Source organism: Phalangium opilio, unplaced genomic scaffold (assembly GCF_054372755.1).
Source record: "Phalangium opilio isolate 3A_F unplaced genomic scaffold, DU_Popi_V2 ptg000082l_1, whole genome shotgun sequence".
Classification (NCBI taxonomy): Eukaryota; Metazoa; Arthropoda; class Arachnida; order Opiliones; family Phalangiidae; genus Phalangium; species Phalangium opilio.
The window spans coordinates 18810696-18825167 of NW_028324189.1; the positions used below are offsets into that span (position 1 = coordinate 18810696).

The window sequence follows — 14472 nt, forward strand, 5'->3', positions numbered from 1 at the left end:
AGAAATGCGACGGAACGTTGTCTGATTGTCCGAGAAGGTGATAAAGAATTTCGTCACAGCGAGCAATTTTTAGAAATTTGGTTTTGGTTTCATTTTGATGTTATGTTACTTTATTAACCACAACATGAATAACACACTACAACGAGTTCCCTAAACTTATAAATATTGAACGCTCTTTGTCCATTGAGACTGTCAACAAAACGGTACATCTCATAGTTACTTACAATACAGTTAGAGGAAAATACAGATGTTGGTATAATTTCAATACTTATCCTTAGTTAAAAGTTGCAGAAGTTGAGGTCGTGTTGAGACCATATCTTATTGGGTTCGGCCAGAGGGACCGATTCCTTCCATAAGAGACGCGAAACCACGTCCAAGACATAAATGTTAAGCTCTCGGCGTTGTTCTTCAACGGAATATATAAAACCAGGAGTTCATAATAACCGAAGTACGAAACTGGTTAAAAAGCCCGTAACAACAAAGTTTCGCCGTAAAGCTCAGCGGATTTATACACCGCTTAACTCCCAAAGAAATAGTTACCCCAATTTTTAGCCCCCACGCGCATTCATTTCCCATTTTCCGGTTTAGTACTATTTTTGTCTTGTGATTTTTGGGACCTAAAATGGCTCGTGAGTCGCGTCTGTCTGCACGGTGTACATTAAGCCTTGGCTAAGAAGTTGGCTTTGCGATGGTTCCTAGCTTTCTACAAAACATTTAAACTATCGTCGTTAATATTTTGTTGTGATATGTGTGAGTGAGAATTCCGTGGGTAAATTAATATAAGAATTCCATCGTGTTTCTACCTCCACATACTCGCCATTTTTCTTAACGCCGGAGATCCCAGCTAACGGAAGTTTTGGAACGAAAACCAAGGAGTATAGATACTACTACAATCTACTGTAAAGTTGTATGTCCATTAACAGGATAGTCCTTTATATGCGCAACGACAAAATCTTGTTGTTCGCGATTTTTACCATTAGCTCTATGGCAAGTTTCGTACTTCCCCCACCCGAAGGGGGGTTATTATTAGCTCCTGATATAACCCCGAAGTTTCTGGCCGCTGGGAAGGTCCGAATGAACTTCGAGAAGAGGGCTTTTGTTGAAATCGACAACATTAATTCCGGGTACTCGTTACCTCATGCAATCGGTATATTCCTTAATGATCGAAAATTGGGGGATCGAAAAATGTCTTATTTGATCGAAATTAGTTTGATCGAAAATAATTCTGACGGGAGCGCATTTCGTCCCTATTGATCGAAAGTAATTCTGATCGAATAAAAATTATATATATCCCCCTAAAATAATAATATGATAGAAATAGTATACATTTAATCTAAAATGCAAGAGCCTTCATCGACCCGCTTGCGTAATGGATACGGTACTGGATTGCGGATCGGGAGGTTGCTGGTTCGAATCCTCGAAGTTATGTTAAAAATATCAAATATAATTCTTGTTGTTTCTAATCAAGTCATACACTTTCAGATTTGCTATATAGTGACGAAGAACGTTTATTAAATACAATGTGTTGTTTCTAATCAAGTCATACACTTTCAGGTTTGCTATATAGTGACGAAGAACGTTTATCCGAGGGAAGGTTATATCAAATGTATTTCCTCTTGATTTTGCCTATTACCAAATGAAAGGGTACCTTTTCCAAAATATTTTCATAGGGTCAGGTTAGGTTAGGTTAGGTTAGGTTAGGTTAGGTTAGGTTAGGTTAGGTTAGGTGAGGTGAGGTGAGGTGAGGTGAGGTGAGGTGAGGTGAGGTGAGGTGAGGTGAGGTTAGGTTTGGTTCAAATAATTCGTTGACACCTTTTCCAAAATATGCTCCTTTTAATTAGCTACCACCTTTTCCAAAACATTCTCCTATCAATTAGCTGCCACCTTTTCCAAAAGATTTTCCTATTAATTAGCTGCCACCTTTTCCAAAATATTCTATTAATTAGCTGCCACCTTTTCCAAAATATTCTCCTACTAATTAGCTGCCACATTTTCCAAAATGTTCTCCTTTTAATTAGCTACCACCTTTATCCAAAATATTCTCCTTTTAATTAGCTACCACCTTTTCCAAAATATTCTCCTTTTAATTAGCTACCACCTTTTCCAAATCATTCTCCTATTAATTAGCTGCCACCTTTTCCAAAATATTCTCCTATTAATTAGTACCAGAAAACGAATAAAATATTAAATAATATCCAAAATAAAATAAAATTAAATATTACATAACCTAAAGTAAACCTATTTTTGGTTTTAAAAACATGTTGAACGATAGACGAGGATCAAATGGGATTCAATCAAATGGGATTCGATCAAATGGGATTCGATCAAATGGGATTTCGATCATTTGGGAAAGTTTTCGATCACCCGTTTTTCGATCAAATCGACCCAAACGATGCAATCGACATCGGCCCTATCTTTCTCGTAGGCGATGAAAATCCATTCGGTAAACAAACCCAACCCAGCGCGATCCCGGTACGTCGCCAAATGACTCTCGCTGGTATTGAGGGCGCAATTACGGTCACCGACGTAGTCCAGGCGGCCTTCATGATCCCTCCACCAACACCTCGTCCACGGTACTCGGGTCAAACGACGTATAGACTCAAGAAGGCCAGTTCTTCGCGAGAAAAAACGGCGGCGCAAGTACCAAGTATTTGACCTGCGTCAAAGCACGTAGCCGAGTTGGTCCGATTGCATATACAGCTGGTACATCCAACGTTACGAGACAACATTCAAAGTAGGAACTTGTCAATATTTATCACTGAACAACATGCAAGCGAGAATTGTCTTACAATTACCATCGTCAGTAGCGGCTACGCACATTCCGTTCGGATCAATTTGAAACCAAAGACTATCACTACCCTGGTACATCCCAGTTTCTTCTCAAATGGCCAACGCTTGAGGAAGATCCTTCTCTTTTATCTAACGAACAGTATGTTGCGGTACACTCATAATGGTAGCTAATTAACCCACTCAATTACTTTTCCGGCCCTTGGAAACTGCAACCCAAAAAGAAGCCTCACCTTACCTTATCGAGACTCTGGTCCCGACTAAACTAAACCCCATGTTTGCATTTCCAAACCGTTCAAGCAATGATATATTTTCTACAAGTACAAGAACAAATTTTCCTCCCTCTTTACAAGTACCAGTGGTTCAACATAGCCTAAGCAAAACGTACGAAAACTACTATGATGGAACGAAAGACTACCGCGATTCCAAATGCGTTCTGAACCAACTTAATTCACACACATAAGTTGAACGGTTGAGCGAGTACCGGCAGCTATGGTATCAACGCCATTACAAACAACAGACCCAACTCTAATCGCTGACGTTAGTAACCACGTCTTTGTGTTGAAGGGCTTAACAATAAAACCGTCCGCAGTATGTATGTGAAAGTTGGTAAAATAGTAGTATAAGGCCTCCACGGATTTTTAAAAGTGTGTTCTTATTTCTGATAGTAAATGAGGTGAGGAACACGCGCGATGCCGTTAAAAATTTCCACCGCAAATGATTTTGAATTTTTTTTTTATGAAAATTGCAATATTTTGGAAAAGGACAAATCTAATAGAAACTGAACCTAACCTAAAACTAACCTAACCTAACCTAACCTAAAACTAACCTAACCTAACCTGAACCTAAAATATCCCAAACATAATCTAAACAAGTGTATGCGTCCCAAATATCAAATATAAAAACAACCATAAGTAATATGTGCTACCTTTAAAAAAAAATCATTTGCGGTGAAAAATTTTGACGGCATCGTGTTCTCCACCTCGTTTACTATAGGAAACGACTATAAGCTTTTGCAAAATCCGTGGAGGCCCTATACTACCATTTGGCCGTTTTTCAGATAGCTCTTCATCCCAACTTACTTTCTCAATTCAAAGTGTCTGTAGTAACATTTTTGCTCTAAATGTATAGGGCGCTAAAATCCCCATGGGGTCGAAAACTTGTGCCACAATACTAAGCACACCTTTTTTTGTTTGCCTATTGTTGGATAAGGTCTCAATGATTTTTGTGACTTCTAAAGAGAATGTGTCTGCCCTTGGGTCCCAAATTAACCCTAATAGTTTTTGCGGTTCAGATTCCTGTTTACCATCGAATGGTATGCCTGATCCCTTTGCCTTTGTATTTTCTAGTCGCCAAAGTTCTCTAACGTCCGTAGTAACCAAAAATATTCAACCCAGAGTTCAACCTAAGGTTCGCTAACCCATGACCGCAGGTTTGGTTTGGTTTGGGTCAACCTCTTTTGAATTTCGTAGTAACCGTCAATATAAGACTAGGGGTTTGTCGACCTCTGGTGGGTACTTTTCAAACCCAGGTTGCGATCGAGACTGTCTATAAGGTACTGTTTCATTGGTTGCTAGTTTATCGTCTGCTCCCATTTCATTTCTTAATTTGGCATTTTGAATGTACGTTTGTTGTAGTTTGTAGCTTTGAATTTTCTCGACCGGTTATTGATATTAAAACTGAGTGGTAATTCATCAACTAGTAAAACGTTCACATCGTTTTAAAAAGAACTTGTTATTCCATTTGTTGAATATTTTAAGTCTGTTATTGAAAACAGAAAAACAAATGCTGTTTGTTCGCAACAAAAAGCCCAGGCTTGGGTTCAAATAGCATCAAGGTTCAATGCAGTAGCTGGAGCTGAAAGAAATAGAACATCTAAACAATTAACGGAATTGTATCGGAACTTAAAAAAAAGAGCGGCACAGGCTAGAAGTAAAGACAAAATTGAAAGATTTAAAACTGGAGGAAGTCCACAATCTCCAAAACAACTAGATGCCATTGGAGAAAAGATTCTAGAGCTAGGTTTTACAGCTAAACCTTTTGGCTAATGCCACTTATTCAGATTCTGGATATCATTGTGAGTTAAATGTGTATTTTAACTTTTATTAGGCGAATGTAACGAATTTTATTACTGTTGCAGTTGACATTTAAAATTTATGTAATGAAAATACACGTGAGGAAGAAGAAACAACCTTAAGTTTTGAAGAGTTGATATTGGAAATCTGATGTGCATTTCTATAATTGAACAATAATTTATAAAGTTAACTGAAACACCAAAAAAGAAAAGAAAAACCGACGTTGAGATTTCAGCGGCTAGCGAATCAATTGACGCAGTGGCTAGTACATCAACTGATTCAATAGCTGGAACATTAGCTTATGCAGTGCCCGATGAATCAACTGATGTAGCTCCTGGTAAATCAACTAGTGTAGTGGTTGGTGTATCAACTAGTGTAGTGGTTGGTGTATCAACTAGTGTAGTGGTTGGTGTATCAACCAGTGTAGTGGTTGGTGTATCAACTAGTGTAGTGGTTGGTGTATCAACTAGTGTAGTGGTTGGTGTATCAACTAGTGTAGTGGTTGGTGTATCAACCAGAGTAGTGGTTGGTGTATCAACTAGTGTAGTGGTTGGTGTATCAACCAGTGTAGTGGTTGGTGTATCAACCAGTGTAGTGGTTGGTGTATCAACTAGTGTAGTGGTTGGTGTATCAACTAGTGTAGTGGTTGGTGTGTCAACTAGTGTAGTGGTTGGTGTATCAACCAGTGTAGTGGTTGGTGTATCAACCAGTGTAGTGGTTGGTGTATCAACCAGTGTGGTGGTTGGTGTATCAACTAGTGTAGTGGTTGGTGTATCAACTAGTGTAGTGGTTGGTGTATCAACTAGTGTAGTGGTTGGTGTATCAACTAGTGTAGTGGTAGGTGTATCAACTAGTGTAGTGGTTGGTGTATCAACTAGTGTAGTGGTAGGTGTATCAACTAGTGTAGTGGTTGGTGTATCAACTAGTGTAGTGGTTGGTGTATCAACTAGTGTAGTGGTTGGTGTATCAACTAGTGTAGTGGTTGGTGTATCAACTAGTGTAGTGGTTGGTGTATCAACTAGTGTAGTGGTTGGTGTATCAACTAGTGTAGTGGTTGGTGTATCAACTAGTGTAGTGGTTGGTGTATCAACTAGTGTAGTGGTTGGTGTATCAACTAGTGTAGTGGTTGGTGTATCAACCAGTGTAGTGGTTGGTGTATCAACCAGTGTAGTGGTTGGTGTATCAACTAGTGTAGTGGTTGGTGTATCAACTAGTGTAGTGATTGGTGTATCAACTAGTGTAGTGGTTGGTGTATCAACTAGTGTAGTGGTTGGTGTATCAACTAGTGTAGTGGTTGGTGTATCAACTAGTGTAGTGGTTGTTGTATCAACTAGTGTAGTGGTTGGTGTATCAACTAGTGTAGTGGTTGGTGTATCAACCAGTGTAGTGGTTGGTGTATCAACCAGTGTAGTGGTTGGTGTATCAAATAATGTAGTGGCTGGTGTATCAACGAATGCAGTGGCTGGTGTATCAACGAATGCAGTGGCTGGTGCATCAAATAATGTAGTGGCTGGTGCATCAAATAATGTAATGGCTGGTGCATCAAGTGATTCAGCACCTGGTAAATCAACTGATGTAGGAGCCAGTGTATCCACTGAAAAATTGGATTTCGACAAGCGTGGAGTGGAAGACGCCGTGGGATGGCACCTCCGTCAAGACCTACCAATCGAAGAGAGGAAGAACATCACCCCAAGTTTTTAGCGGCCCAAAAATTGACGGAGCACGCACAATTAAAAATAGATATTTTTTTTAAAAAAAGCTGCTGCTTTCGATATTGAGCACAAACTTAGGGTCGCAATGATGACGATAATTTGCACATTGCTTGATGAAAACCCGTCTTCATAAAATTTAAGTATCAACTCATCAGGTCATTAGTGTATAAACTCATCAGGTCATTAGTGTATAAACTCATCAGGTCATTAGTGTATAAACTCATCAGGTCATTAGTATAAACTCATCAATTCTTTAGTATAAACTCATCAATTCTTTAGTATAAACTCATCAATTCTTTAGTATAAACTCATCAATTCTTTAGTATAAACTCATCAATTCTTTAGTGTATAAACTCATCAATTCATTAGTGTATAAACTCATCAATTCATTAGTGTATAAACTCATCAATTCTTTAGTGTATAAACTCATCAATTCATTATTGTATTAATCAAAAATGTCTTGATTAGAATCAAGACCTAAAAAGTATCGATAAGACTACGTTGTGTGGGCTAAGCGGATACGCGTCCTTCCCAAGCCAAGGTGTTGAGGCATCGTGCCGAGGGCTGCATGGTACTGGGGAAGTAAAACTACGGTATCGCTAACGATCCCCTCGGGGCACCAGGCGACACCCCGTTGTATCTAGCCTTCCACCCGGGTGGGGGACTTCCGGGTGGTGACCTTTTTACTTGCCCCCTTACTCGTGGGATTCTCATGGAAAACTCTATTAAAACAAACACTAATACTACCAAACCTACGGTGCAGGGGTCTGCTCAGTGCAGAACCCACACTGATACCACTACGCTAGGGCCTGTATCCAGCGATACTCGTGCCGATTTATCGGTGCGTGTGACTGGTAAGGCTTCGAAACGTACCGCGCGACGTCGTCTCAAACGACAGATCGCTAAGGAAAAGGCCAAATCGGGGTCTGGAACGGTCTCCACCCCCGCTGGGGGTACGGCGACACGTGACACCCAGTTGAAGAGGCCTAGAACGGAGGACTCGACTCCCTCGCCCAGTACCTCGCAGGCGGCGTCGAAAAGGGCTAAGTCCTATAGTGACGCCGCCAGCGCCGAAAAGATGGCCATTGTTAAAAAAGGCTATCCGAAGGCGGTCATTACGGAGGAAGATGTGGGCCCAATCCAGAAGGCGATTCTAGGGGCGCTGGATGGGATACCTTCGGGGAGCCGTCTACCGCGCCTTGCGAATTTTAGCCTGACGGCCGGGGCCCTGGTATACTCCTGCGAGGATACGTTCACTGGTCAATGGCTGAAGGATAATTTAGCCTACTCGGTGGTGGGGGATGCGGTGCTCTCAGTAATGAGAGCTAGCGAACTCCCTAAGCCGTTTAAGGTAATGTTCCGCACCAGAGACCAGATCACTAAAGAGCCGGCGGTGCTGTTCCGGCGCCTCAAGGCCCTTAACCATGGCTTTGCTACCGAATACTGGAAATGCATTCGGACATACGTGGACAGGGCAGTGCGATACTGGGTACTGTCCATTGATGGCTCCTCGCTGGAAGCCATTAAGAATGCTGGCTACGTGGGCTTCACTGGAGTGGACAAGGGTTCCTTCAAACTCCTACAGCACACGGAAACCACCAAAACCACTGCAGCCGAGGCTACGGCAGGGGGTGGGACTAGCGAGATGGGGGATCTCGCTGTCGAGCTCGATGGTGTCGCTCTAGGCACAGAGGGGGGAGGGGGTGGCTCATTCGGAAGCTTGTTCTTCCATGGATGAGTCCACCCTACTGGAAGAATCGGATGGGACCCTTCGGGGTTCAGCCGATGCGCGTTCCAGTGGTCCTGGTGAGGGGGAGGTTCTTGGGACTGGGAGCTTGTCTGTCAGGGGGGAGGTGCCACTAGCCCTCTCGGGACTGATGAGGTGTAGCTAGGTCCCTTCTGAACCCCTCTCTTAAGGACCATGGGGACGCTACGTGCGATTCAAATCAATCTGCACCATGGTAAGGCGGCCTCTGTGGTACTCTGCAGGAGGTTTGCTATAGAGGGTCTTGATCTGGCCCTCATACAAGAACCGTGGATTTGCCATGGCAAAATCCTCGGTCTTGACGCGGCAGGGTCACTATTTTATGACCATACTGCTGCTAGACCTAGGGCGTGTATTCTGGTTCGGAGGGATCTTTGCTGTATCTCTCTACCGCTGTACACGTCCCAGGACACGGCGGCCGTGAAGCTAGTCCTGGCCACTGGGCATGCCAAGTTGACTATCACGGCTGCCTCCGCTTACTTTGCCCACGACGCGGACTCTCTCCCGACAATTGAGGCGATCAATTTGGTCGATCAATGTGAATAGAGAGGGAACAAACTAATCATTGGCTGCGACGCCAACGCTCATCACATCACGTGGGGCAGTTCTGACTGCAACAGGAGAGGTGATGATTTACTAGAATATTTAGTTGGTTTTAAACTCCATATTCTTAATCAAAACAATGAACCTACTTTTGTTACTTCTAATAGAAGAGAGGTCATTGACCTCACGCTAGCCACGGAAAACCTCGTGTCTTCCGTGTCTAACTGGCATGTGTCTAATGAGCCGTCTCTGTCGGATCATAGGCACATCTGCTTTACTGTCGCGACTACCTCTGTCCCGGTGGGGACGGAGATACGCAATCCAAAACGGACCAATAGCCCCTTCCAAAAAGTTTGACTGCCTCCCCAGTAGCACAAGCCTTCCGCATAACAGTCGGTTAAAGGTCGAATAGTCGGTTTACGGTCCAGTCGGCTGTACCATGCTTATTCCGACACTTTTCCGACTCATGAAGCTGACTACTTCTTTTAGTTGGCAATGCCGACATCTATCTGACAGTTGGAATTGAGATGGTTTAAAGTAGGCTTGCCTACCGTCTAGAAAATTCCAACTTATTTTTTGCCAATTGATTACCGACTTTCTCACGCTAGTCGGTATGGTGACGTTTAAGAAGAGTAAATTTAAAAGCAAAGTTATTCTTAGGCCGTTTAGTAACCGACATTTATCCGACAGTTGGAACTGTGGTGGTTTGAAGTAGGCTTGGCTACCGTCTAGAAAATTCCCACACATTTTTTGCCAATTGATTACCAACTCCCTCGCGCTAGTCGGTATTGTGACGTTTAAGAAGAGTAAATTTAAAAGCAAAGTTATTCTTAGGCCGTTTAGTAACCGACATTTATCCGACAGTTGGAACTGTGGTGGTTTGAAGTAGGCTTGCCTACCGTCTAGAAATTTCCAACACATTTTTTGCCAATTGATTGTTGGTGGGCCTTCTTTTTCCGTGGGACGGTTTTTTTGACTTTAACTATTCCGCATATGCCTCCAAAATTTTTTTCTTATATATTTAACTTATACTGTATTTCGACCCACAAGCAGAAGTTGATAATACTATATTTTTGGCAACACTAGAAACATAACGTTAACAAAAACTGCAAAGCAAGAAAACACATCTGATTTTCTAGTTTGAATTTTCCCTCCTGTAATTTCTCGGGTCAGGTGACACGCCTCTGTTCTATTGGCGTAACTAAGGTAACGCCATGCACGTCATTATCGAAGAGGGCGCTGCTAGTGCGAAAGAAAGTCAGCCTTTCCAGTATCTCTGACGCGGCTGGGTCGTTAGAATGTATAAGCGATATTTTTGTGGTTGAAAACTATTAGTTCTAGGCTTGCTAACTTTTAATTTCATCGCTAAGGTTCTTTGTCACACTATAAAATCTAGAAACGTCTTCGTTTGTCACGTAAGGTGTGAATTTTGTTATTGAATTATCAATTTATCTACCTCTTAGATTCAGTTTTATGCATAAGCCTATGCTTTTTACCTAGCTTCTCATCTGCTGGGAACCACACCCCTATAAAGTGAAACCAAAACTTAAACGTTTTCGTATACCTTCAGTTTCTTTGTTTTAAAATAACAGAAGCAAGTGTTTTGGGGCGCTTGGAGTTCAAAAACCTTATATATTAAGTATTTTAAAGATTTTTGGTTGTGAAAATTATACTGAATTCCAAAATAGATCTCAATATGTTTTAGTTACAAATTTTTTATGCGGTTTCAAACATTTTAAGAGAAAATGTGTGAAATAATACCCTTCAGAATTGTATGTTTTCTTTTTTCTTAAATTAATGTGTAAGTGTATATTTTTCATTAAGATTTTAGCAAATTTAATAGATAGCAACTGGCCACATCGAAGATATTAACAATGAATAATAATAAATGATTTAATTGATATAAATATTATATTCGCCCTGAAAATTTTTACTTTTTGTTAAAACCAATTAGCTAGGCAGCTAATATTTCCATTCGACTAGTCGTGTAATATCGAATACATTGTTTAATATTTGAAATTGTTATAATTGATGCTCAACCTGTATGTTACTTGAAATATTCAAAGTACAAATTCTAAAGCGATTTTCATAGAAAATGTAATAATGAAATTTCAATACTAGGTATCAGTATCCTTTACTATAAGCGAATGAAGCCTCGAGTTAAGGCTTGATCGTCGCAAAACCGTTGGGCCTCGAGTTAAGTTTTGATCATCTCAAAAGCGTCGGACCTCTTGCTGACAGGCGGTTCAGTCGACTCTCAAACGTGTTGGATGAGAGTCGTATTTCATTCTTGTCGTGTAAACCAGTGGGCCGTCGTCCCACCGGGCGGACATTTCGATTCTCAAACCCTTACTCTACCTGCACTTTACCGACGATTTACCGTTCCTATACTAAAAAGCCGCGAAATCGTCGGATTGAGCGCGGCTTTTGGTAGGCATAATGACGCCGACATATAGTCGGCCAACAGTCGTTATATAGTCGCTTCATAACAGTCGGAAAACCGGCGGGCCGTCGTGCCGCCGGGCAGACATTTCGACTCTCAAACCCTTACTCTACCAGCCCTTTACCGACGATTTACCGTTCCTATACTAAAAAGCCGCGAAATCGTCGGATTGAGCGCGGTTTTAGGTAGGCATAATGACGCCGACATATAGACGGCCAACAGTCGTTTTATAGTAGCCTCAAAACAGTAGGAAAACTGGCGGGCCGTCGTCCCTCCAGGCGGACATTTCGACTTTCAAACCATTACTCTCCCGACTTATTAGTGACTTTTTACCAACTCGTCGGTAACAGACAAAGCCGACCATGTAGGCCCTACGTCGGCAGTGCTACTAGGGCTTGTGCATCTTGTTGTTTATGTTCTTCGCGCATGCGCAATTGGAGCTAAAAATGCGAAGAATTATTTTACGAACCTTGAAATTAATCGGCTTTCGGCTCTAAGCCTTTGTGAAAATACGATGTTGGCTACGTAGTACGTACATAATATAAATTCAAATTGGAAACAAGCCCAAAAAACCGCCCAAACAAGTCAAAAATTTGGAATTCCTGCCAATATTTTAGAGAAGCAGCCGAATTGGCGGCTTTCCCGTCCAATATGGCATCCCTGCAGGCTGCAGAAGGACCCCCCCCCCGCAGCCGCACTGCAGAACGTCGCGGAGTGCAGAACGACGCGCTTGAGCGGCTCGCACTGCAGAACGACGCTCTCGAGGGATCGAGAAAATAGCGTCGTCGTCCGAGGGATCAGCCACTGGCGTATTCTCCCGGTATTACCTCTTTGGAGGTTTTAATGCCGTAAATTCGGGCGATATGCCTACAATCCGTTCTAATATTGAATTAAAAACTGTAGAAAGTAATCCCGAGTGTATTTCCGCGTTATACGGCGTAATACGCTTCACATCTTACACCCCCAGAAAGACTTTATTGCCGAGTGGCTTCTCCCTCGTCAATTGTCCCGTATAGAGACTAACATTTTTGCTCCGCCAGATGGCGTGTTCAAAAATAAAAATCACAGGGCCTGTCGAAAATTGTAGGGCTGTGCGAATAGTGGTTTTCCAAACCGAGTCGAATACGAATCGAATAGTAAATCTCCTATTCGAAATGCGAATCGAGTACTCGTTCAAACGAATATTACTCGTTTTCCAAAAAATCTAATTCGAGTATTCGTTTTTTTCAAAATGAATACTCGAAAGTTCGATTACTCGGTTTTTGTTGACGAATATTCGATTCCAAACGATTAATAGTTTTTTTTAATACATATAGCAGTTTAATGAAAGTCAGGGATATGTAGAGAAAACGGAACTTCGCTTAATAATTTAAAGAAATATAATTTTACATATTTAAATAACAATTTAAATATGTAATACAGAAAAATAATAAGAATTGAACTAGTACTTATCTTAAGACCTTAAAAATTTACTTTTCAGTTACAAGTTTTCTACTTATTTTGTACTTTCAAAATAGAAATTTATGTTCAAAATGAAAATATTATGCAGTAAACTGAATAGTGAAATTGTTTGAAACAGGAGGGTAACTTAGCTTCTCCACGAAAAAAAGAAAAATACAGTAGTGGAATGGAAAATAGAAATGCAGTAATCTTGCTAATGTTATTATTAAAAAAGTTAAGGAGCGTAACTTAGCTGCTTAAAAAAATAATAGAATGGAAAATAGTAAATAAAGTAATAGTTTCTTCACTCACAACTAAGGCCCTTATAGGAGATTTTACTATTAATTCTTCTTGAAAAAGTTGTACTGATTGCGAACCAAATTTTTATGGAGAAATACAAGCTTCTCAACATTTTCAGGAAGCAATGATTTCCTCCCATCAACGATGTTTTCAAACGTTGAAAACATTTTTTCGCTTGCAACAGAACTTGCTGGAATTGAGAGGTACAACCTGGCCATTTCAGCAAGCTTTGGATATTTTTCTTTATTCATCTTCCACCATTTAAGGATTACGTTGGTTTCCGCGTTCAAAGCGAAAGGTCCAATTGGGTCCTCTTCGAGATATAGTTTAATCATTTCAGATTCGCTTACACCAGCAGCTCTACAGATATTTTCTTTCAACTTTTGATAATACAAGTTGAAGAGTGAAGATCTCTGGCCGTATATTTCTTCTGACAAACAAAAATGTAAATAACCTTTAAATTAAGCACACTTGAAAATTATTATATACCTGAAGTGTTGATGTTCAAGTTAGCGTCACTAAACGTTTGTTCAACAGATTCGTCTTCGGTAGCTGAGTTAACTGAAAAGCTGGCAGCTTCTTCTTTAAGTAAATTGATTGCAAAATCACTGGACTCTTTATCCTTGAAAATAATCGTTTTAAAACGAGGATCCAAAAGCATTGATAGAAGGTAAAGCTTGTTTTGTCTCAAGTCCGGAAATCTGCGTCTTAAACTTTGCAACAAGGTTTTTGACTCATCTTCAGAACAGAATGGTGGAGTAGTGAGAGATATTTCCAAACTATCAAGAATCACATAAATCAGGGACAATGTAGGGTAAAGAGTTCCACTTATTTGGACTGTTGCTTCCTCGAAAGTCTTCAGAATGGAAACAAGATTAGAGACCTTGTTCCATTCCAATCCTGTTAAGTTGTCAATTTTTGTGTTAGAAGATAACTCCATTGATAGTGGCTCCTTTATTTCGAGAAGTCTTTTCAACGTGTAATATGTCGAATTCCATCTAGTTGGAACATCTTGAATGACCTTGAGTGGTTTTAAAATTAAACTCTTCTGCCTTAACTTAAGGCTCTCATTTGCAACGTAACTCATTTTAAAATGGCCAACAATTCTTCGGCATTTGCTCGAAGGCATAGATGGCCTTAGTTTCAAATCATTTAAAGTGGTTTTCATTCATTCGAGAATGTTTTCACCCGTGTTGTTGAGTGAACGAATAGCAATTAAGTGTGAGTTCCCTCATTTCAAAATCTCTGGTGATGAAGTGACTAGTGAGTGACATATAAGAGTCCAATGCACTTGAACTCCAAAAATCAGTTGTGAATGACATTGATTGAATTCCTTCAGTATGATTAACAATTCCTTGAATGCTTTTAATATCTTCATTGACCAAGTTTTTGACTTGTGCGTACAGC

The 14472-nt window shown here is 40.8% G+C and overlaps 1 protein-coding gene across 1 annotated transcript; it reads right to left on the reverse strand.

Annotated features, from left to right (window-relative positions):
- Nucleotides 1-6893: 6893 nt before the first annotated feature.
- On the reverse strand, nt 6894-14194 carry LOC149653626 (zinc finger BED domain-containing protein 4-like). The gene is made up of 5 exons (XM_089847011.1): nt 13555-14194; nt 13164-13495; nt 11701-11765; nt 7448-7521; nt 6894-6985 (listed from the first exon to the last, which is right to left on the reverse strand). The coding sequence occupies exons 1-5, from the start codon at nt 14192-14194 to the stop codon at nt 6894-6896; spliced, it is 1203 nt and encodes a 400-aa protein (XP_089703137.1).
- Between the last annotated feature and the right edge of the window lie 278 nt (nt 14195-14472).